At 43.4% G+C, this 23,224-nt stretch overlaps 1 protein-coding gene across 4 annotated transcripts in view; it reads left to right on the forward strand.

The window, feature by feature from the left end:
- Positions 1-23,224, forward strand: part of PLCB2 (phospholipase C beta 2) — a 77,910-nt gene that overhangs the window by 29,112 nt on the left and 25,574 nt on the right. For 3 of the 4 annotated variants that reach the window (XR_013228441.1, XR_013228440.1, XM_077322906.1), the window contains exons 5-21: positions 504-644; positions 964-1,043; positions 3,472-3,525; positions 5,451-5,526; positions 6,743-6,843; positions 8,839-9,005; positions 10,152-10,298; positions 11,000-11,157; positions 14,976-15,058; positions 15,443-15,527; positions 15,689-15,860; positions 16,743-16,837; positions 18,200-18,296; positions 19,824-19,908; positions 20,173-20,297; positions 20,583-20,737; positions 21,731-21,895. Coding sequence is in view for 1 of the 4 variants with exons in the window: in XM_077322906.1 (XP_077179021.1) it covers positions 504-644; positions 964-1,043; positions 3,472-3,525; positions 5,451-5,526; positions 6,743-6,843; positions 8,839-9,005; positions 10,152-10,298; positions 11,000-11,157; positions 14,976-15,058; positions 15,443-15,527; positions 15,689-15,860; positions 16,743-16,837; positions 18,200-18,296; positions 19,824-19,908; positions 20,173-20,297; positions 20,583-20,737; positions 21,731-21,895 (1,986 nt within the window). In the remaining 3 variants the exon portion in view is untranslated. Of the gene's footprint in view, positions 1-503; positions 645-963; positions 1,044-3,471; positions 3,526-5,450; positions 5,527-6,742; positions 6,844-8,838; positions 9,006-10,151; positions 10,299-10,999; positions 11,158-14,975; positions 15,059-15,442; positions 15,528-15,688; positions 15,861-16,742; positions 16,838-18,199; positions 18,297-19,823; positions 19,909-20,172; positions 20,298-20,582; positions 20,738-21,730; positions 21,896-23,224 lie in introns of those variants that run through there. The other variant, XR_013228442.1, reaches the window with a different exon arrangement.

The raw sequence follows: 23,224 nt of genomic DNA on the forward strand, positions 1-23,224 counted from the left end.
GTCCTTTCATGGCAAAAGGGGGTCATGCACACATGAGGTGAATCAGTAGTGGAATGCTACCAAATTAGGCTTCTGTGTAGACACAAGGAAACTACAGCCCATTGGACTGGGCGAGGCAACAAAATGTCTGACAGAAATGTTTATGATAAACACAAAGTTGTTTTGTGTTTCAGTGTGCAAATGACTGTGCACTGGAACAGTTGGTCATAGAGTTAATGATGGCAAGGAATCTCATTTCTACTGCATGCATGATAATCAGTGTGAAGGTAGTTAATGTCACCCAGTATGAAAACATTATTTGCTTTCGTCACTGCCCTCATTCTCATGGGTTGTCCCGAATGAGAAGCTCCCCAGATCCTGTTGGCTTTAGTTTAAAAGGCTGGGGTTAGTTTAAAAGCTGCTCTGCCACCTTTTGTTGTTATCTGTTGGTTTCCTTTTGGTTCAAGTGAAGCAGGCCTTTTATGCAGCCTTCTTAACTTGCTAATGTTTGCTTTCCTTTACAGAGCCAGAAGCTCCGGGAGGTTTTCAACCTGGATTTTCCAGACAACAACTTCTTGCTCAAGACTTTGACTGTGGTTTCTGGTCCAGATATGGTGGACCTCACCTTTCATAATTTTGTTTCCTATAAAGAAAATGTGGGAAAGGTACTGGGATGCTGTTCAAGGTGCATGACCATGAACTAAACCAAAATGGAGCAAGGGGCACTGTGTGTTGCTGCTGTTCAAACTGTGTGAACAGTGTGCGAAACTCCTGTTCAGAAGAGCTAGAGGGGGAGTATTTTGCTGTGTTCCTCGAGTGTCCCAGCAGTTAGTGTGAACAAAGGTGTAATGGAGCAGCCGTTGCAGAGTTCCTGAAACTCCCATGTCAAACTAGGTTGTGGCACAATAGCGTGATGGCTTTAATGCCTAGATAGTGCATAGTACAGTTTTCTAGGCTTTCAACTTACATATATATCTTTTTCAGAGCTGGGCAGATGATATCTTAGCCATTGCTAGGAACCCATTCACATATAATGCTTGCCGTTACAGTTTCCTGGAAAAAATGTAAGTGGCTTTCAGTTCATTTTGTATTTTGCATCTCAAAGCCATTCCACGGATTTTAAAATTGTATTGTGTAAAGTGATAACATCAGATGAGCTCATTAGAAGCATTTTATATCTGTCAACAGGCGGTGTGCATCATTCCAGCTGCCCCGTTTTGGCAGAGTACTTCTTGTATTAGGTCCCCTAGTGGTGATGGCTGAACCAAATGCAGCAGAATATGCACAAGCAATTCTACCTCAGACAGTACCCTCAGTGTAACAGTATATATAGTCTTTGGCAATCGATTCCCCTTCTGCTTGTATGAATTACCTCAGTGAGAAATCCTCACCAACTCTGATGGGTGACGCATGTCTGCGGCGTCACTGGTCTAGTCCAGTCTGCAGTCCAGATGTGTCCCTCTATGAGGCAAAGACAGCATTGGGGTCTTCCCCCCGCCCCAGAGCAGCATGCGCCAGACAGTGTAGTTGCCTCCCACTCCAGCCCTCCAACTCCTCCCTTCCCCACCAGCCCTGTCCCTTTGTCAGCTAACGGCCACTCTGTGCACCCCCTCATGGTTGCCATTTGAAAAATGCAAAACCAGTTGGTGCAGTGGTGGCAGTTCTGGCTGCTCCGCTTTGCCCCTTTCCCCCATGCAGTGGTTTCTCCAGCCTTCACTGACCTTTGGTCAGAGGAGGCAGAAGGAGAAACCCATCTTACCTGCCTCACATTCCCCACCCCTAGCCTATTTCCTTTCTATTTCTTGACTGCTTTGACCATAAACATACTTCGCTATGTACACCTTCTTGAACCCCTAGGCAGCTTACTGCCTTCCCTCCCTCACACCACTTGATCACTGGCCAGGTAGGAGCCCTGACTGGGCTGGATCCTGCCTGCAGGCCTTCTGCTTGACAACCCTGATCTGCAGAGATGCTAAACAGAAACATGTGTAATGATGGCAAATGGCAAAGATGCCATAACAGTCGCAACCAGCAGGGCCTGGGGGTCCTCCTGCAGACAGGACCCTCATTTGCCTGCCTGAGGAGCATGAGGCAGCCATCCAAATGACACACACCAATCCGGTGAGGAAGAGGTTTGCAACTGCAGTGACTCCATCTGCTGCTGCCATATAAGGCTCAGGCCTGCAAAGGAATGGATCCCAGGATTGCTTCACCAGCTGATCCACAGATGTACCACTGCCAGGCACCCCAACCCACCATTGTGCCTGTCCCCTGCCTGGGGGAAGAGGGCACTCTGGCAAGGCAGTAAGCTATCAGCCCCCTATGGGGTTGCCAGCATATCGGCCCCACATCATAGGAAGCACACCTGGGAACACTTCCTTGGAAGTCTGTCCCAGGCATTATCTGGGACACTGTGCTGGGCGCACCTAGCTCAGGTGTCCCCGAATGCACCCACTGCTAGTTGAGGGTGTGGGAGTTTGCTCTAGCACCCAGACTCCTGTGAGGGGGCTGGGGAAGAGTGGTGCAGAGTTCTGGACTGCCACCCCTGCTCACCTGTGGGTGCGTGGTCTCTCCTTCAGACCGTGTCCCCAGAGAGGCAGGAAACTCTTAGGGTTCTCATATGAGATACGTTAGCCACACACATGGATTTTGCTCTCCTGCTGAGGGGTTAGTTCCAAGTGCTCCCTCAGTGGTACCTGAATGCCCTCTCTGTGCCTCTCTCACCACCCAAGTGCCATGCTGAATACTCTAAGGGTCAAACGAACTGTGGTGGCAGCCATGGTATGGCAGCCTCGGGAGTTCTCGCCCCCTCCCCACCTACCTTTTCGGGGGCCCAAACAGTCTCCTGTGGCTGTTTTATGGGCACTGATGGCTACAGCATGGGTTTTTGCTGGTGCTACTTTCTGCTGCTCTTTTATTTGGGGGGGGGGAGTTCCTGGGCAGGGGCAGCTTAGGAAGCTGACTAACTCTTGCCAAACTCCTGCCAACCCCTTTCTCTGCTGGTACCATGGTCTCTAATGCTGTCATGTTTGCACTCAGCTGGGCTGCAGCACCACTGAGATGCTCCACCATCACATCTTTGAGACATGATGGTATAGCCCTGTGTATGCTCCCTGTGTACACACACGCACACACACACACGCACACACACACACACCCGATATTGCCCTGTGAATCTCATAAGTCAGAATCGGTTTCCCTCAGAATGTGCAGGCCCAGCATCTGCTTTGAGTCCAGGGAATTTAAATGTTTTTTTCCCAGTCAGCGTGAAATTTCATTTCAGTACATCCTCTAACAATAACAATTCATCACAGACATTTCAAAAGTATCTTATGCTTGGCAATGAAAGAACCTGAGCATCTTTTAATGGTTCTCTCCTGTTTTCTCTATTGTGATGAAAATCATATTTCCTCTAGTTCTCCCCATCCCCGTCCCTAGCTATGTGGGTAGCAAGGCCAATGCAAGGCTGTTTGTTCTGATCTTTTTTTGCAGACTGGTGAGGCTGAAGTTGCAGCTGAATGCTGATGGGAAGATTCCTGTCAGAAAGTGAGTTTGCCATTGGCATTACCTTTGATGCACTTTGACCAATGGATGCCACACAAGGCAAACTTAAAGATATTTAGGATGCTTTAGGGCTAATCCTTGCTTTAGGATGCTTAGGGCTGATCCTCTGTTGAGCAGGGGGTTGGACTAGATGGCCTGTATGGCCCCTTCCAACTCTATGATTCTATGATTCTATGATTCTATGATATGGTGCCTGGCCAGTTCTTATCCTCAGAGCTTATTTCTAGAGGGAATGGATAGAGTGGTCCAGTCTGGCATGTGAGGGAAAACTATAAGGAAATTCTGGTTACAAAAGCAGGACAAAGGGGAATACTCTAACTGCTGGGTTACTGTGGACTGAAGCTGGGGAGAAAGAAAAGTTCTCCAGAGAAGGCAGGTGGCTCTTCAGTCCCTAGGGAGAGGCATAATCTGGGTTCCCATTCAGGCTTGGGTTTGCTAGAGATGGAAAGGCAAAACAGGTGAGGAAAATGGATGAAGATGTCTTACTAATAAATATTTTTGCCATGCACATCCTAAATATCTGATAATGAGGAATTGCTGAAACATGAGAAGCAGTTTCATGTTCTGTCTTTGTGGGGCTGGGCTTTAGCACTATTCTGCTGCAAACGTTGTCAGCCAGAAAGAGGCAGCATTAGCTGTAGCTACTTGTTATTTTCCATTTGAATCAGAGTCCAGTAGCACCTAGTAACACCTAGTCTGAGGAAGAGTGCATGCATTCGAAAGCTCACGCCTTGAATAAATCTTTGTTGGTCTTAAAGGTGCCACTGGACTCTGATTTTATTGTGCTACTTCAGACCAACACAGCTACCCATTTGAATTTTTCCATTTGAGTTTCAAGAAAATGGAAATGAAAACCAGATGTTTACTAGTTCCTAACTGGTTTCATAGCAGCCTGCATTGGACTGATTCGAAATCCACAATCAACCACTGTTCTCTAAAACCACGGACTCATTTTAAAGTGTACTTGGTAACAGGCACGAGGTGGCATTTATTAGTTGCCATGCAAGGGTTCTGAAATGTGACAGGCTGAAACAAATTTTATTTTATGCATGACAAAATCCGGTTGATCAAAGATGCGGATAAAGTTCTTGAATACTGAGAGGAAATGATGCATCCACTATGCATCTCTCTAGTTTACTTTAGAATTACAAAAAAGTGTGTAAGTCAACACTAATGTCACGGTCCCATGCAATTCGATCAAGGTCCTTTACTTTCATGGTTTGGCTTTTGCCCCAAAACTATGGGCAGCCATTATTGCAATTCTAAAGCATTCTGCATTTTCCAAGGGTTGGTCTGACAAACTGGACAATGTTCCACTATTTTGTATGCGACTCTCACACTATCATCATTAGATCCTCCTTGGAGGCTTTTGCAATATAAGGTTTTTTTCTCCACTTAAAATCATCTTGCCCATTAGAGAAAATCTCCTTTCTCCCAGACCTGTTTGGGGGGCGGGGGGAGAGAAAGGAATAGCCAATTCAAAAATCACAGCATGGCAATGAACACGTCATTCTGTCCTTCTTTCTCTTTTGGATAACCTTTTTGAGAACAGAGATGCCAGCTCTGGTTTGGGAAATACCTGGAGATTGGGTGGATGGAGCCTAGGGAGGGTGGAATTTGGGGAGAGGCCTCAGCAGGGTATATGCTGTAGATCAAGGGTAGTCAACCTGTGGTCCTCCAGATGTTCATGGACTATAATTCCCATGAGCCCCTGCCAGCAAATGCTGCTGTAGAGGCTTGGATGCCTGCCTACCAGCTGTAATAGTGGGAGATCTCCAGGTGCCACCCAGAGGTTCATAACCATGTTTGACAACCCTTCACACTGAAAATTCTACCAGGTTGTCTTTCCCAAATTGCTTTATGAAATTTTGCTTTCCTTCTGACTTACTTTTTTCTTTCTCTCTCAGTATTTTTCAAATGTTTCCTGCAGACAGAAAAAGGGTAGAAGCTGCCTTAAGTGCTTGCCATTTTCCAAAGGGGAAGGTCAGTATATTCTTGATTTTCCATATCTCCAAATGAATTGCCTTCCTTGACATCATAGGAATTGAGCATGTCTGTACAGAAAACTTTCCTAGGGGTTTACGTCAATGGATGGCATGGCATCCGCCAAAACCCTGTAACTTGCTTGAGAATTCAGTTGGAGATCTCTACTATTCTCCAGCCCAACCCACCCTGCATTCAGTTTTTGAGGGAAAGAGAATGATCATTAAACCGGTATAAGTCTGTAATGTATGTAAGCTCCTTGTTGCTGCAACAGTAATACAGAACTCAGCTGGTCAGAAGATTTCCTAAACCACTACATATAGTCTATTGTATTGCTTGATTAATTTTATTAATTAATTAACTTATTTACCTCATTTATACCATGTCTCCATCCCTAATTAGGATTAAAAATGCCTTTCTGCATTCCTGTCTCTTCCATTGAAACAAGCAAATAATTAAACGAGGACAGTTGTATGCAGTCAGCATGGCTGACATAAGATACCAAGGAAGAAAACAGGAAAGTAATACACGAATCTCTAAAATTCACACACACATACACATTCCCAAAAAGAGAGAGAGCATCCAGTTCTCCACCCTCAGCAGCCCAATCAATAGCCCTTTTCAGGACTCATGTGTCTAATGCTCATGTACAGGGAGAGCACACTATGTGTTATTTCTTGGTGTGCATAATTACCATGATATGTGAAAACAGCAATGCACATATTTTGCAACTTTGCTGTGTGCAAATATGTACTCTTGAAAATCTGAGTTTTGGTCAGTGTTATTATGGGGGGAAATGTGTGCAGTGACTACTTCAGACTAAATGACAATTACGTGTACTGAGATGACATGTAATGCATTTCCCAATATATGAGATGAGAATGCCAGAAGTGCACATTTATAAAGGTCTAATCAATGTCTCAGAATTTGAATTAAACTTTAGAAGGAACCTGATTTCAGTATGAGGGCTCAGTATGAAGTAACTACATAATAAATTATGAATGTGTGCAGAATTTTAGCTCTGAGATCCAGGTTAGGTTTCTGTCACCATTTAATAGTAGACTTTAATTAGCACATGGATATTTGGACTTTGGAGGAAAGAATTGCAGATGATAAAACAGGAACTCCATGGCAATCTTGAGTCCCAGTCTTCCATATTTTAGAAATGGAGGCAGTCAAAAAGCATTCATGATATCAGTTGCTCTTGTGCTTTCAGAATGATGGCATCAATCCAGAGGACTTCCCTGAGAGTGTGTACAAATCATTCCTGATGAACTTGTGTCCTCGGCCAGAGATTGATGAAATATTTACCTCACAGTAAGTCTCCATAAAGCATTATAAGCAAATAGATACCACACAGGTGAAGTTCTTTTTTGTAGTTTATGCTGCCATTTGTTGTTCTGTTTATTGTTTTGTAATTTTTATTGGGGGATTACGGGGTTTTATTGTGATTTTTATTGTTTTTATATTGTAAACCACCATGGGATGTCAATTGCCATGAGTGGCAGTAAACAAACAGACAGACAAACAAGTCAGACTGTGAGATACAGCGGGATATTGCAGAGTTCTTATGTCTCTTTTTACCTCAGCATAATTTGCACTGACTGTTGGTTGGGTTCACATCAGCACCATTGAAAGTGGTATGCTCCCTTGATCTGCATTTCCAGTGTGGATGCACCAACCATTTTGTTAACCTTGGCCACAATCTGGAACAGAGTTAGGTGAATTTAATAAAGTAAATATGCATTTGTATGCATATTTCCTGAAAAGCTGTATTCAAACTGTCTCAGTGTGGATGGGAAAGTGGAGATTTCTGCACCACCTGGACAACATCCAGTGCCATCTCCTCCTCACATCTGCCATTCTCTTGCTGCTGGTGGGCTTTTTGCCTATCTTTAAAAATCCATTATGGATCAGGCCAGTGATTCCCAAACTTTTTTGGGCTGCCTCCCCGTTGGCTCCCAGGACACATCTGGAGTACCCGCCTGCCTCCACACATCCGAACGCACACCTCTTTCCTGGTGTTAGGTCTACTGCACATTCAAACACACGCTATATTGCCTACACTTATTTTTGGGTTGTTGTGCAGTGGACATAATTTAGTCTGCAAAAATATATTTTGTAAAAGTAATTTGTAAAAGCCACTTTGAGTCCTCACTGGGGAGAAAGACAGATGGGGGGCGAGAAGCAATGGGATTCCTGGAGGTCTGGCCAGGGCATTCTCAGCAGGAGAGGAAGGAGCTCAGCAGGAGTGTGATCCCATCAGTCCACCTTCTGAAGCTGCCATTATCTTCAGAAAGCTAAGCAGGGTTGGTCCTGATCAGCACTGGAAAGGGAGACCACCAAGGAAGTCCAGGGTCTCTCCTACCCAGAGGCAAGCAATGGAATGTCTCTTGCTAGGAAAATGCAATCGCAGCAGGAAGACTCAAATTGCTGCCCTCTTCCTCCTGCCCCTTAATTTATCACTGCCCCAGCCTAGGAAAAGAAGAATTGTTTTTCATACCCCCATTTTCACTGCCTGAAGGAGTCTCAAAGCAGCCTACAATCGCTTTCCCTTCCTCTTACTGCAACAGACACCCTGTGAAGTAGGTGATGCTGAAGGATCTCTTAGAGGAACTGATCTGTGAGAACACCTTCTAACAGGACTATGACTAGCCCAAGATCATCCAGCTGGCTGCATGTGGAGGAGCTGGGATCTCTCCCCCCCCCCCCCAGATCTTTCCATGGCCCTCACAGGGGGCCTAGTGCCCTAGATTAGATGGAAAATGAAACATGGAATTGAGATAACCCCAATTGTTTGTTAGGGGAAGGGAGCATGGTTCAGTGGTAAAGCATCTTCTTGGCATGCAGAAGGTCCAATTCCCAGCATCACCAAGTAAAAGGACCAGGCAGTATGTGATATGAAAGCCTGAGACCCTGGAGAGTGACTTTGATGGACTGATGGTCTGATTCAGTAGAAGGCAGCTTTGTGTTAGAATTGTGGCAGGAAGCATGACTGGCCATCAAGTGCAACAGAACAGGATTTTCAAGAAGTAAAGAGTTGTTTGATGAATCTTAGTTTTTAGAATAACCAGTTCCACCTAAATGGTCAGTTGTTGGTTTTATTTAATCCCTGTTTAGAATATTTCTCAGAATTATGCAATGTTCTTAATTTATTTAGAGATCAAGAAAGTTGTGGGGATGAAAGCTAACATTAGGCAGGATGGGCAAGGGAAAGACCATAAAAAAAGAGTGTGTCAAAAGTGCTGTGTTACTGAAGTAGAGTTTCCTGGGAACATGAAACTCTCTCTTTCTTCCTCTGTCTGTGCCTAGCCATTCAAAAGCCAAGCCCTACATGACCAAAGATCACCTGACCAAATTTATCAACAAGAAACAGCGAGATTCCCACCTGAATGATGTGTTGTTCCCCCCGGCCAAGCCAGAGCAGGTGCAGGGTCTCATAGAGAAATATGAGCCCAGTGGGATGAATGTTCAGAGAGGTGAGTCCTTTTTCATCAGACTTTGCCATCATCAACCTTCCCAGTGTGGGACGATGACACAGGCATGGAAGAACAGTTTGTGCTGTTCCTTTTTCTATTTCACCAGATGGGTGAGCACAACAAATTTAGTAATGGCAAAAGCTGGGGATGCTGCAGCATTCTGTGAACATGGTGCAATTTAGCTAAAGGCTGCTAGGGATCTTCTAAGAAGGCAGCTGTTTGAGAAGACTAACTGCTTATCTCAAAACTGCCTGATTCAGAAGCCACTGAGTCAGACTTTTATGGGCTGAAGCATCCCTCAGTGGTGCCTGTTATTGCCCATTTCCTCGATCAGCCTATTGGTCAGCATACCTAATTCAAGGTTCTTGTCCACATATAATGTTATGTGTGGGCTCAGTGTATCCTCCCATATGTGCCCTTCTGTTCTCATGCATTAATTGAGGCTGTTTTTTCAGGGAAGAGACTTCTCACTGGTGGTATGCAATTGTGGATTTAGTAGTACAGCTATGGGATAGATTCCCCAGGTGTGTGCGTGGGGATAATGCAGCAGGTGACAATCCCACGTAGTTTGAAGGATGCAAATAAAGACTTAGAATTCTCGCAAGCTATTAAATATGGTCAATTCAGCTATTTTTACGTGGTTGTTTATTGCTCTTGTTTTCATATTGTACTACATTGTTTTTTGTTTTTTAAATTTTTTTTGCCTACCATTAGGGATTTGAATAGGATTTTGTAAATAAATATGTTTTTTCTTTGTCCCTATTTACAAGAAAGTGTTGGGACCAGATGCGAGAATTTAGGTTGTTGTTACTGTTGGCCATGCTTATAACAGAGTTGTGTTGGTAGTAACATTGATTAGTTTCTTACAGAGAGATCCCGGACAATTATTGGCCAGAGCTGTGGGTAGGCTTTAAAGACAGGGATCAATGCTGGACTCCTGAAACATTTCGGGGAGGGAACAAAATATTCATGAACAAGAGTTGAGAAAGGTTACGAATGGCCCCTGAGAAATGACAGGAGTAAAGAGCAATTACCACACTTCCTGTAATTTGGATCGAATGAAACACAAGAGCAGAAACTTCCAAGATTAGTTCCTTCGGGGCCCTGTAAATGACCACTAGTAATAATTGTTTCTTTGTCCTTTAGGGCAGCTCTCTCCAGAGGGGATGGTTTGGTTCCTTTGTGGTCCTGAAAATAGTGTGATATCACAGGACAAACTATTGCTGTTCCAGGATATGAGCCAGCCACTCTCTCACTATTTCATCAACTCATCCCATAATACATATCTAACAGGTATGCCCTGATACAGAAATAGGTCAGAATCTAACAGGTTCTTTTTTGCACAAGGAAAACTATTGTTTCACTGCATGCTGCCCAACAAATTAATAATAATAGAAAGGTTTCTTCAATCAGGATTTTCTGGCAGATGAATAAGGAAGGCCCAGTGATAATCCTCCCTGCCTTGTTCCATCTCCAGTTGTTCTAACCCAACCAGAACAGTGACCCCATGATATTGTCAAGGAGAGGCCAGGAAATAGTTGCTGAGGACAATCTAAAGGCTGAAAGCCAGCTTCAAGGGACATAATTCCATGCAGTGCTTAGTAGCTCTGTCCAAGAGCAATGCATATTCCAGATAAAATTATGTAGGTTTTGCACAAATGAGAAGAGATTCCTTTAATGTTCACTATGCTCTGTTTCACTGAAAGCAATAATCCCAATTGTAGGGCCAAAACACAGTCATTAGCAGTCACATCTTCACCGTGCCTTCCTTCATGACATTTGGGGGGTGGGGTGTATGTGAGGTTCATTTATGGTAGAGAAGTGAATCACATACAAGTAGTATATGACCTGTCTACTTAAGCTATTTATTCATGCACTGAGAGATCAGTTTGCCCTCTCATCTCTAGCATTCAAAAAGGATGTTACATTATGATTTTAATGCTGTAAGTCAAATGACAAACTTCTTGTCCCTCTTACTGCACTTTTTTCTGTAGCTGGGCAATTTTCTGGGATCTCTTCTCCAGAGATGTATCGCCAGGCTCTTTTGGCTGGTTGCCGCTGTGTGGAACTCGATTGCTGGAAGGGAAAGCCTCCAGATGAGGAGCCCATCATCACCCATGGATTCACAATGACCACTGAAATACTGTTCAAGGTATCGAGCTCTCTGGAGGTTGTTTAATTTTTATTTGTTAGATAATATTGTATCCCACCCTTCCTCCGAGGAACTCAGAGAAACTTTTAGCTCCTTGACAATCCTATGAGATTGGTTTGGCTGAGAGATAATGACTTGCTGGAGGCCAACCAAAGAATGGCATGACTCCCAGAATGTCTATACTATAATAATGTGTGCATTTGAAATTGAATTTCCTCCATCCTAGGCACTCTGGAGAAATCGTCAGGAGGGGTGGATAGTGGGTGAATAGACTGGCACGTTGGGCATCAAGGGTACAAATCACTGCCAGACTAAGCAGTGTACCCTTGTAAACCCATTGATGTTAGTGAACTTCAAGGGGTGCAATTGTGTTCAGGTACACAGACTGAAATGATAATGAAGGGCCAAAAAATAGATTACAGGAAATCATTTTGTAAATGAGAAGTAGAGGAAAGAGCTGCCATTGTCATTTTCATCATTTAGTCTCTGTCCTAATGGTATGGTCAAGATCAGGCCTTTATGCACATAGGAGATTCCAGGGAGGGCAACCCTGTGCCATGCCTGTGCTGCAGTGGCTGGCCACTGCATGACTACAGAACTACCCTTTTCACTATGGGGTAAGTTACAGGCAGCCAGCAGACAAATTTGGTGGGTTCAAAGATGGCATGTTGGCAGAGTTTACTGATGCAAGAGAGGAATAAAGGACCAGGCTGCTTAAAAGATTTAAATATTTCTATTTAGAAGAGAAACCACTTTGTATAGAAAGAGAAGGGAGAAAGGCCTGTCCGTCTAACTGTTTTTCTATGTTCATTTAGTCTGTTCTTGATGCAAGCTGGGAGGACGTATGCTCAAGGGAGCAGGACATCTCCAGTGGTCAGGATAGTGGAGGAGATTATTTCAAAAATATCAGGAAGTTTAGGAACTATGCTAAATTCATGTGTCCTCTGATGTCCCCTGCAGGACACTCTTCACATGTTCCTGTGTCATGCACACTACATATCTTGTTTATTCCAATAAAATGGATAGCAAGATACCTGTTGCTTTGATGAAGCTCTATATATTTTACTTAGTTTGATGGTTAGGACCTCAGCAATAGTTGCAGGGCCTGAAGAAGAACAAAGGTCCTTGTTTCCCTTTAATTATTAAATCATCTGATTTACATGTTGCCTTTGGAGCCAAAAATTTCACAGCCCAGACATCAAGGTGACCTCTACACAGCACCACTGATCTGATAGGGCAGATAGAGGTGATTGTGCATTACCAGAACTGTAAGGATTTGGCTACATCACAACAATGAACCTTGAAAAGGAACCACGAGTCATTAACACAGCAAGCTGCTTTCATTTTAACATATATATATATGTATATATATATATTATCCCTCTCCAACTTTTTCAGCCACAAATAGGGGAGGAGTGGGGAAGTGATCTACTCCTGCCATGAACCTAAACCAGTTTTCTTTGAAATGCAGTTCAAGTGGTTCTTTGAAGAAATGCTGCAACAGCCTCCCTAGTAATTAGTTGCTTGTTCAATCAGTAGAATTTCTCTGCAAGGGGTCATACGAAGTCCTGGTCCATGCTAATCCCTGGTAACATCCAACCTTTCTGAAGCTACGCACCAAGGTTTGGTTAGAATAGTTGCACACTGCTATAAAATAACAAGGCATATGGTTGCATGACATCACTAGATGAATTGATCAGGAGCAGGGGACGGCAGATAATTATAGAGAAAGGCATGTTACCATAAGCTACCAATTAGCACTAAAGGAAGAGCAGTAAAGAAAAGTGAATGACAGTAGCTTAATAATACTTTAGGGAAAATATTATTTCCAAAATAAATCAATTCAAGCCTTGTGGTTTCTCAATAGGGATGCCGGTCTCCAGGTTGGGCCTGGGGATCCCCTGGAATTATATTTCATCTACAGATGACAGAGATCAGTTCCCCTGGAGAAAATGGCTGCTTTGGAGAGTAAGTGGACTTCATACCATTATAGAAGAAGTCCACTGCCACACCCAAAGTCTCCAAATATTTCCCAAACCAAAGCTGGCAACCCTATTTCTCAATGATTCAAAGAGTTCCTTTCAGAGGACCATTTTCATACACAGTGTGGTGGTGGTCTACATGTAAATCTTCTAGTAGTGCAGTTCTAAAAAACGTGACTGGCTATAGCTCTCTGCTTACTCAAGGCAGAACTAGATACTACGAGCTGCCTTGGTGACTCTTGTGAGAACAGAAAAGTGGAAGAGACATTTCGAATAAATAAATAAACAAACAAATAAATAAATAAATAAAGCAAGCAAGCAAGCTTAAGGATCTTGACACAGCATTTCTCTTATCAGGGCTGCCAGGAGCCACCAGGAGCCACAACAAAGGATGTCTCTGTCTTCTTGCCTCCTGGAATTGGGTGTTCTGGACAACCCCTTTGGATGGCTTGGGGTGGGGAGGATCAGCAGGTGTGGAAGGCTCTTGCATGCTAACCCAACTGCTAGTGCTTCCTTATGTTGACAAAGGCAGGATTGAGGCAGTGCAGGAGCTGAGATGACACAAATTCCACTCTGTATCAAAGCAATCTTTGTTTTGTTTCTGTGAAAGGCCTTGTACAATGGCTGTGAAGGATGACCCAGTTCAACTGTTTGGTTTTGCTTCATTTTATTCTGGCATATATAAGGGATAATGTGATGAAATCCACACCAGCATTTCACTTCCAGATTCGAATCTAACTAGTTTAAAAGGTGAAATCTTCTCACCATTAGTTTGGACGTAAGATTTCCCGAAGTCCTCTAGTGTTGCTGTAGTCTTGCTCTATTTCCTGTCATAGTGCATGGCTTGAAAAGGGTCCCATGTCTTCTTAGTTTCCCTCTCCCCACAGCACTTCTTTCCAAACCCAGGAAATGTTGTTCATCTTTGTGGTTTCTGTGCATTCCCACATGGGATCTGCAGTTTCTTCAGCATGTATGAGAGTAACCATGAGTGTGCTGCAGCTCCAGGGAAACAGGGCTGCACTTACCTGTAACTGTTGTTCATCAAATGGTGTTCTGTTCATTCATACATGGTATCTGCATTGTGCGTAAAAGCACCTGGAGTAATAGCCATGCGATCCACAGTCTGCAGTATGTGTGGGCGTGTGGGGTGGGGCACCAAAATGCTCTCTCCATCAGCAGTGTTCCATTGACAAAAGAGGAAGAAGGGAGTGATTTTTGTCCTCTTTCTGCTTCTCAGTGCAGCCTTTTGGCTTGCATGGTCATCTCCCCTGGTCCAAGGGCCCCAGGAATAAACTTCTCTGAGGTCAGAAGGGACTGCTGACTGGAAGAGAAAGTTAGGAAGATTATAATGACCATAAATGAAAGATGTAGGATCCAATGTATTAGAAGAGCCTTTTTAAAAAGAAGGTGCTGAACTTGAGCACTGGCACCTGTGGTAAATGTAATGGATCAAAGAACTAATTTAGCTACTTTTCAGCCCTGATACTGGCTGATGGAACCCCAAATTCAACTTTACTCCTCCTCTCACTTTAAAAAATGTACTGTTTCAAGACTATTGGAAGCTGATTGGGAAATTATCACACAAAATCACTATTATACAAGAATGGAGAGATTGTTCTTTGTTTCTGAGCATTCCTGTATACACCTGCTGCCAGCTGGAGTTCTAACATTAACAGGAGCAAAGAATACAATTCAAAGTTAAATCTGGACTTTTCAGAAGGCTTGGCTGTTAAGAAAACCCCGTAGCATTAGCTGCTGTGCAGATCTGCATCCTAGAAGGAGGTGCATCTGGGTCTGCTATTTTCATCAGCTCTTCATGCCTCTTGCCTTATACAGGACGTGATTGAGGCGATCGCAGAAAGTGCCTTCAAAACCTCCCCCTACCCTGTAATCTTGTCCTTTGAGAACCACGTGGACTCGTGAGTATGAAGGCCTTGTTGGCCGAGGGAACTGTTCTCTTTCAGGGATGGGAAACTGGAGGGTGGGACGGAAGAGGGACATGTTCATGGAAGTTGGAGGCTGAGTTTTAAGGATGCCTTGTTAGCATCCTTTTTGAGGCATATATAATAAACTAGTGGCAAAGCCAGTGGTATCGAGGAATAGTAAGGTGGGCTGGGCAGTATGAGAGAGGTAGTCTGACAGGGAGTCAGATACTCTGGCCTAAACCATGGATAGGGCCTTCAAACAACTCTAAGACGGTGATAGGCCCTTCAGCTTCGGGGCAGGGACAATGTCAGTCTTCAGTGGTGCTCTTTTCAGGCTCACCTTGTTCGTGACCTAGTCCTGGATTTCCTGTTCATTAGGCCCAAACAGCAGGCTAAGATGGCTGAATACTGCAGAACCATATTTGGAGATATGCTGCTGACAGAGCCACTGGAAAAATTCCCAGTAAGTAAGAGAAGAATACTGAATTATTATATAGGAGGAAGGCTTCATGGGTTTTTGGCACTGTCTTCTTGGCAGTCAGTATAACCTCTTGGTGAGGGGAACCTCATGAAAGCATGACCTTTGCATCCACATAAATGATATATATATTTTAATTGTTGCAGCTTAAACCAGGGGTTCCACTGCCAAGTCCTCAGGATCTCTTGGGGAAAATCTTGATTAAGAACAAGAAGAACCAGTTCTCATCTGGGGAGAACCAAGACACCTTGAAGAAAGCGAGGAGTCTGGAGGATGAAGCTGCTGAGCAGTCCACACCAACAGACAAAGATGGCACAGGTGCCACATTAAAAGGGGTGGACCTTACCTTGGGTGTGGAGTATTACGATCGCCAGGAGTTGGTTTTGTAACATTCCCCCAATGCAAATTAAGTACAAATTGGCTTAGAGTAGAAGCAAAAGGACATCATCGTTTTATAACATTACTGTACTTATAATCAATTAATAGTTTTGTTGGTGGCTAAAATGGCTGCTTCAAATGAGTGCCTTTCTGGAGCAGGGGTAGTCAACCTGTGGTCTTCCAGTTGTCCATGGACTACAAATCTCATGAAACCCTGCCAGCAAACGCTCATGGGAATTGTAGTCCATGGACATCTGGAGGATCTCAGGTTGACTACCCCTGTTCTAGAGTATTGCTTCCCTATCTAGAGTATTCAGCATTTCACATGCAGCCATTCTGTATGTAGTTATTGTAAGTTTGCATTGACAAGTCCTGTTTCTTTGGAGAGTTATCCATCCATTAGCTCCTTCTAGCATGCCAATTGGCTGTAAACAGTCATCCCAACAAACCTTTGTTTCTGATGGGATTGAATATGACTTGTAATATCTGAATGCAGCCTTTTGCTTGAAGGTAAGTCAAAGCGAGAGTGTTGTTTGCTTTCATCATGAACACAAGAATTTGGGAACATCTAAGGAGGCAGCTTTGAAAAGGCTGTAATTGCACTGCAAACCTTGCTTTGGCTATGGAAAGGAGCATTCCCCCATCCAGAGGCAAGTTCTGGTCCATTGTGTTTATCACACCTATATCTGCCCTGAATGATAAAAATACATGCGTAAATTATCAGAGGTCCAGATTGGATAGAGAGCTGGAGATGAAAGGAAATGTCCTTATGTCATAAGGACAAACCACTGATAGGTTTGCATGTGTGTTTTGAACAATTAGCCAGGGCAGGTGCGGCAAGTGAAGAGGTACCTGAAGCAGAAGAGGATCTGGAGGACCTGAATGAAGAAGAAATTAAAAAGATGCAGTCGGATGAGGTATGGATACTGCTCTCATGTGTCTTTTCCATTGGAAGAGTCTGGTGGTGGCTTGGTTGAGCATTTTGGGGGAGGTTACACCTATGCACATGGATTGTTGTCTTCTTTAAATGACAAAAGATCAAAATAGTTGGGGTAGAAATGGCCTTATGTTTTCCCTCTCTTTATGAGGGACAGAAGTTTGAATGCAAAGCCATAGACTCTGTTGTCCTTATGGGCACTACAAAAATATAGTTCCATTATGGAATAGTTACTTGGCACAACTTTTTTTTTTTTTAGCAGGAACTTTTTTCCTGCTAAATGCAATGTATGATGTTAACTTGACTGGGAGGAAAGATTCAAATATTACTTTTATTGACAATTATTTCAAGTGGTTGTGCCTTTCATTTTCTTACTTAGTGAATGTTAATCATTTTCATCTTCATCTTCTTGATAGGGCTGCTGGGAAATTTAAGATTCTGTCCTAATCACATTGTCATTCTGAAAGCCCGGCTGAAATGGGTGGGGTGTATCCTAACAGGATACCTGGAAGTTCACAGTGTAGCTGTAATTATTTTTATTGGCCTCAGACTAATTCTTTGCAATCACACATATTAGCCAATCACATATATTAGCTCTTTGGTTGGAAGGGTATCAAAGGCAAAAACTACATCTACTTTCCTAAACCCAACGGGAATGCAATCTGAGGGGAAAGGGCTAACTCACCTCTTCCCTGAGCTTGTGTGCCTGATACAGTTTTGACCTTACCGTGGATGTTGTAGAAAGAAATCTTATCATGGATCTCCAGTCTCCCAGTTTGTCCCATGTAATGTTACCATGGCGACTGGACCAGGGGAATAGCCACCTATAGTCCTATCTTTGTACACTGAACTTCATCCAGCTCAGAATATCTGCATGAATCATCACGCATCATAGCCATCATGTATTTTTCTGCACATGTGTGCACACCCTTCCTAACCAGATCATTACATTTTTTAATGTTCTTTGAGATAATTTATTAAACATCATTATAGAAGCATAGAGCAACTACTGTTGAGGAGGAAAGCTCTGTGGTCTTCATGGGCTGCAACTCTGAATGCCACCCAGTGACTGTTCACTATGACTTGACACAAAACTGGAAAAAAATGGGTTTCATGTAAAAAGTGGGTGAGGGGAGTCTATGTTCCAAGTCCAGTAGGGTAAGTATGTTAGCCTGTTGCAGCAAAAACAAATGGAAGTCTTGTGGCACCTAAAAACTAATACACATTGACTGGTGTGAAAGTTTTGTCAAGGAGTCCCAAGTTCCAGTAAAAATGTGCCAAAGGTGCCAGGAGACTCCTGTCTGTGTTTCTTTTCCCCTCTAACTGTCCTTGTTTTGCTTAGGGTACTGCAGGTCTGGAAGTCACTGCTTATGAAGAAATGTCCAGCCTAGTTAATTATATCCAGCCCATCAAATTTGACACGTTTGAAACCTCCACACGTAAGGATGACCCCCCCCCCCAATTAAATGAAATGTTTCCAAATCGTTAGAGCATATTATACTGGCTGCATCTGCATTTGCAGCCATTTGGATATCTTCTGCTTGTCTAGTTGCATAGGCTATGAGCTGTATAGGAGAAAAATCAATGTCGTAGAGAGACAACATGGAGCAGGTAGAGAAAGGTCTTATTACACTTTTTCATTTTGGGGTTACTCGCAGCTATACTTCTCCAGTTGCTCACTTCAGAGGCTGCTTTTCCCTAAAAAAACCCAGCGGAAGAGCTCCGTTTTGCAGGCCCTGTGGAACTACAAAGGTTCCGACAGGGCATGCAGCTCTCCTAAGAACTCATTCCACCAGGTAGGGGCCAGGACCGAAAGGGCCCTAGCCCTGGTCGAGGCCAGGGGAACCTCTCTCAGACTGGGAACCTCCAACAGATTCGTACTTGCAGAACACAAGGCCCTAAAGGAGGCATAAGGAGATAGGCGGTCCTGCAGATATGCGGGGCCCAGAGTTAGAAAAATGACTCAGGAGAGATAGGATTATATTACCCCCATCCAGCACCATGGTCCCAATCTAGTTTGGGAGCCCTGCCCTGCTGCTTTAAAGTAAAATGTAAATCAGTCACAGATCTACCATGCTTCATCTCGTTTCACCCTCAGCAGGCATTCCCATTCAGTCAGTCAGAGGTGTAGAAAGCGACAGAAATGCTATTGATGGAGTGATCTGTGCTGGTGTGAGTGAGAGTAGAATTTTGTCTCAGTTTCCTCTGCCTCCTCCATAGTTAGCATCATCATGTCTTCAGGAGAGGGCAAAGACTGTGTACTTGAAGACATGGATCATGTGCCGTACTTTCATTACATCTGCCAAACATTATCAAAAGATTCATGAACTTGGGCCAAGTACTGAGTGACCTTGGGAGGATATGTAGAACTGATGCAAATGCTTGTTGAAATGCGGAACTTCTTGTTTCTGTGTTTGGTTCCAAGTGAATCCTTCAGACAAAAAATTATTGGCATTATAAGCCTTCACATATTTTTACTAAATATACCTTTGGACAAATCTGTGCACCATAAATCCCACAGCAAGAAGGGGGAAAATTCAGAGGGCCTGGAAAGGGAACAAAGGGCTAATTAGGACCACACTTTACAAAAATAAATTTCTCTTGTAAAAACATGAGCAAAATTCACCTTACCCAATTCCAGAGAGGACTCAGCTAGCCAGGATATGTTATTCCAGTAGCTGCCATGCCATTGGAATAACCCCATTTATTTTGTTGATAAGCAGTTGATGGTTGATAGCAGATTCCTCTCAGAACTAAACACTTGGGGCAATGTTGTTGTCTGGGTGCTTCAGCATAACTTTTCTGTATAAGCTGTTCCTGTCTGGAAGGCTCCTATTTTAAATGTCTTGTTTCTGCTTTGTCCCAGAGAAGTATATACTGGTCACATTTGTGAGTAATAGTGCATGGGTTGAACAGAAGAGTTTGGAGCCATAATACCAAGGATGAGTGATTTTCTTTTTTTCCAGAGAAGAATCGAAGTTATGTCGTTTCCTCTTTCACTGAGATGAAGGCTTACGAGCTGTTGACCAAATCTCCCATACATTTTGTAGAGTATCCTTACCAAATGTTGATGATAGTAGTCATAAATATGTGTGTGCACATTTTTTTTGTTCTTATGTTTTATTGTTTTTGCTGAATTTCAGACAAAAAGATTTCCTTATTTTACAGAGAATTGCAGAGCAGCCAAATTCTTATCAGTTATACTCATCAAATACCAATAATTATTTCACTTGGTTTTAAAAAATGACCTACTACTCCCAGGATGTGTGTAGTGTAATAACATGCAGAGATCAATTTCTTATCAAATACATTCAGCTATAACAAGAGGCAAATGAGTCGAATTTATCCCAAGGGCACCCGTATGGATTCTTCCAACTATATGCCTCAGATGTTTTGGAATGTTGGCTGCCAAATGGTGGCCTTGAACTTCCAGACCACAGGTGAGTGTTTGTGTGTGTATGGGGGGGGGGGTTGCTCCTTTGCTCCTTTATAAGGTACTGGGGTACTTAAAAAAATTCCTTTGGTACAAGACCATTCTAAAATCTGCATCCATTGCACAAAACAGTTTTACCATGTAAAGAAGGCTAATCCTTTTGGTAAAGTATAAAGCATGCTGAGAACTTTTTAGAAAGATACTGTTGAAGTATAACTTCATCCCTTTTCTATACACATACTAACAAGCACACCTGTCTTTGTCTATCCTTGCTTTCTTGTGCCTCTCACAGATGTCCCCATGCAACAAAACATGGCTCTCTTTGAATTCAATGGGCAGAGTGGATACCTTCTCAAGCATGTGTTCATGCGCCGCCCAGATAAACAATTTGATCCTTTTTCCGTGGACCGCATTGATGTAGTGGTAGCAAGCACATTGTCAATAACGGCAAGTACAAACTACTGGATTGTTTGTGCTTAAGTTGCCCTTACCCTAGGGGTATAAAGACTAAGCCCTCCTGTGTATTTACCACTTAGCAAGGATCCTCATAGGAAAATGCATCTATTGTGTTATGCAAGAGGGTGATAATATTATGATGACATTTCCCCCTCCCCTGACATTTCCCCCTCCCCTGGCGTTAAACAAATGGCATAAAAAATTGAAAAATGAACATTTTCCTCAGCAGAGGCTGCCACTGGAACTTCTGAAATTAAAAAACAACAACAAGCCCCCCCCCCCACGCAAATCATGTGGCACACCTGCCTTGGAACTTAAATCACTTCATCATGCAGGTAGAGACAAGGTTGAATGCTCTTCTGTCTAAAACTGGGGACTGTACAAAATGTTCACATATACATTCTCAGTGCTTTTGCTCCTTTCTTATTTCTGAATTTGATCTCACTATAGCCCCTCCCTGGGGGGAAAAATCACTCATCTTATTCCTGGAAACAGCTGACACTACATAGCCGACTGATTGGACTGTGTGACAACGTAATTGAAGACAGGGGAAACTAATTTGGAGCCAATCCTTTTTCACAGTGTTTTCATTGTCAAAACACAAAACGTTTGAGCCAGTTTGATCCTCCCCCAGAGAGGTGCTTTCTACACAAGCTGAAATTGTTCCTGAAAAGCACTCCTTGTTTCTGCTCAGTATTTTTACATTTAGGAAATGAACTATATTAGGGGAAAGCCTGCGTGACCTAACATGACTCCCTTGCATGGTCAGGGAGTCTTTGATCTAGTGGCTTTCATCTAGCCACTGTCTGAAGTGAGGTGACCATGGGAATCACTGGGCCAGGGTCTTTCTCTGAACATACAGATCAACCTCATAAAGAAGGAAATTAGACAGACCTGCCTCTAAAGTGAAGAGGAAGTCAGACCACTAACATGGGCAGCACTGGTTTAAAATGAGATACTGATCTTGTTTCTATTCATTGGTAGATCCTTTCTGGCCAGTTCCTCTCAGAGCGCAGTGTGAGGTCTTATGCAGAAGTGGAGTTGTTTGGTCTGCCTGGTGATCCCAAACGCCGATACAGAACCAAGCTGACACCAACAGCCAACTCAATCAATCCTGTGTGGAAGGAGGATGCTTTTGTATTTGAAAAGGTAACAAGACTTCGGGGCAGTGATATCTCTTCCAGTGATAAGCTTGGTTTCAATTTGAAATATTCAAGGATAAAGATTAGTTTCTTCCAGAGGCCTGCGGTAGCATAACAACAAGCCATAGTGGATATATTACAAGCACCCAGAAATTGCACAATTGTTTAACAAGACTCTTCTGAGACCAAGAAATATTTCATGAACAACAGGTTTATATTACAAATCATCATGATCTATATATCTACTTTCCAAGTGCAGGCAGATCTGCAGATATGTAGAGAGAGATTGGGCCCATACTGAGAGAAAGGAAACTTGTCCACTCCAGGTTGGCAAAAAAAATCTAAACAGTTATACAGGTGTATTGGAGTTTAACCCCCCCCCCCAAAAATAGCATTATCTGTCCAATTGTGGATCATTTACTTGTATAGCTGATGCAGTGGTTCTTAGGGGATGGGGAGCAAATAAAAGATATATTGGTGGATGAGTAGGAAAGAGAGAAGGAAGTAGGGACAGGTGAGGATATGGGAGTAGTTACAACAGGAACCCAAAGGTGTCAAGCAAAATGGCATTTGGAGCCACTGGAGTTCAGGAATAGATTTCAGGTTCTTACTGGGAAGATGGAAGCAGCAACAAGGGCAAAGGAGGAAACAAAACAAAATCAGAGTGAAAAGGGCCTGGGTATAGGAGGAAATGGCATTTGAGGGGCAAAGAAAGTATTGTTTTCCCCTCTGTTTAGGGGCCTGGAACATCACATGGCTAGGCCTGACTGCCTAGTCTGAGAGCTGTGTTGTTTGCCAGGGGCAAAGAATAAAGATTTTATGGACCAGATACCCAAACTGATCAAACCTATGGATCATTACCCATTTGAGGTGGTCCATATGGGAACAAATGACCTGGCCTTGAACATAACAGTACGTATTAAGGCTATGAAGATCTTGGGAGGCAGCTGAAATGAATGGGGGCACAAGAGATTTTATCTTTGATCCTGCACATAAGGGGGAGGGGAGGGCTTCCAGGATTTGGGGGGGGGGCATCTAATTTTCCCAAAAGCCCCACACACTATCTCGCATTTTCACGCTTTATTCACTCCCTTTCATTCAGCAGTCAACTTAACTTTATCTGCTCCCCTCTTTTCAGCTTTCCTCCCTTTCCTCAGGAAAACTATGGCCAAGTTGTGCAGTGCCAGCTGAGTTGGGCCCATTTACACTGGGAGGAATGTTCAAGGACTTGAGGGAGCACCTCACTTTGTCCTGAATCTCCTGCCCCTGCTATTTCCTCTTTCCTTCATCTTCAAAGAATCATAGAACCATATAGAGTTGGGCCAAACAGCTAGTC

Source organism: Paroedura picta, chromosome 2 (assembly GCF_049243985.1).
Source record: "Paroedura picta isolate Pp20150507F chromosome 2, Ppicta_v3.0, whole genome shotgun sequence".
Classification (NCBI taxonomy): domain Eukaryota; kingdom Metazoa; phylum Chordata; class Lepidosauria; order Squamata; family Gekkonidae; genus Paroedura; species Paroedura picta.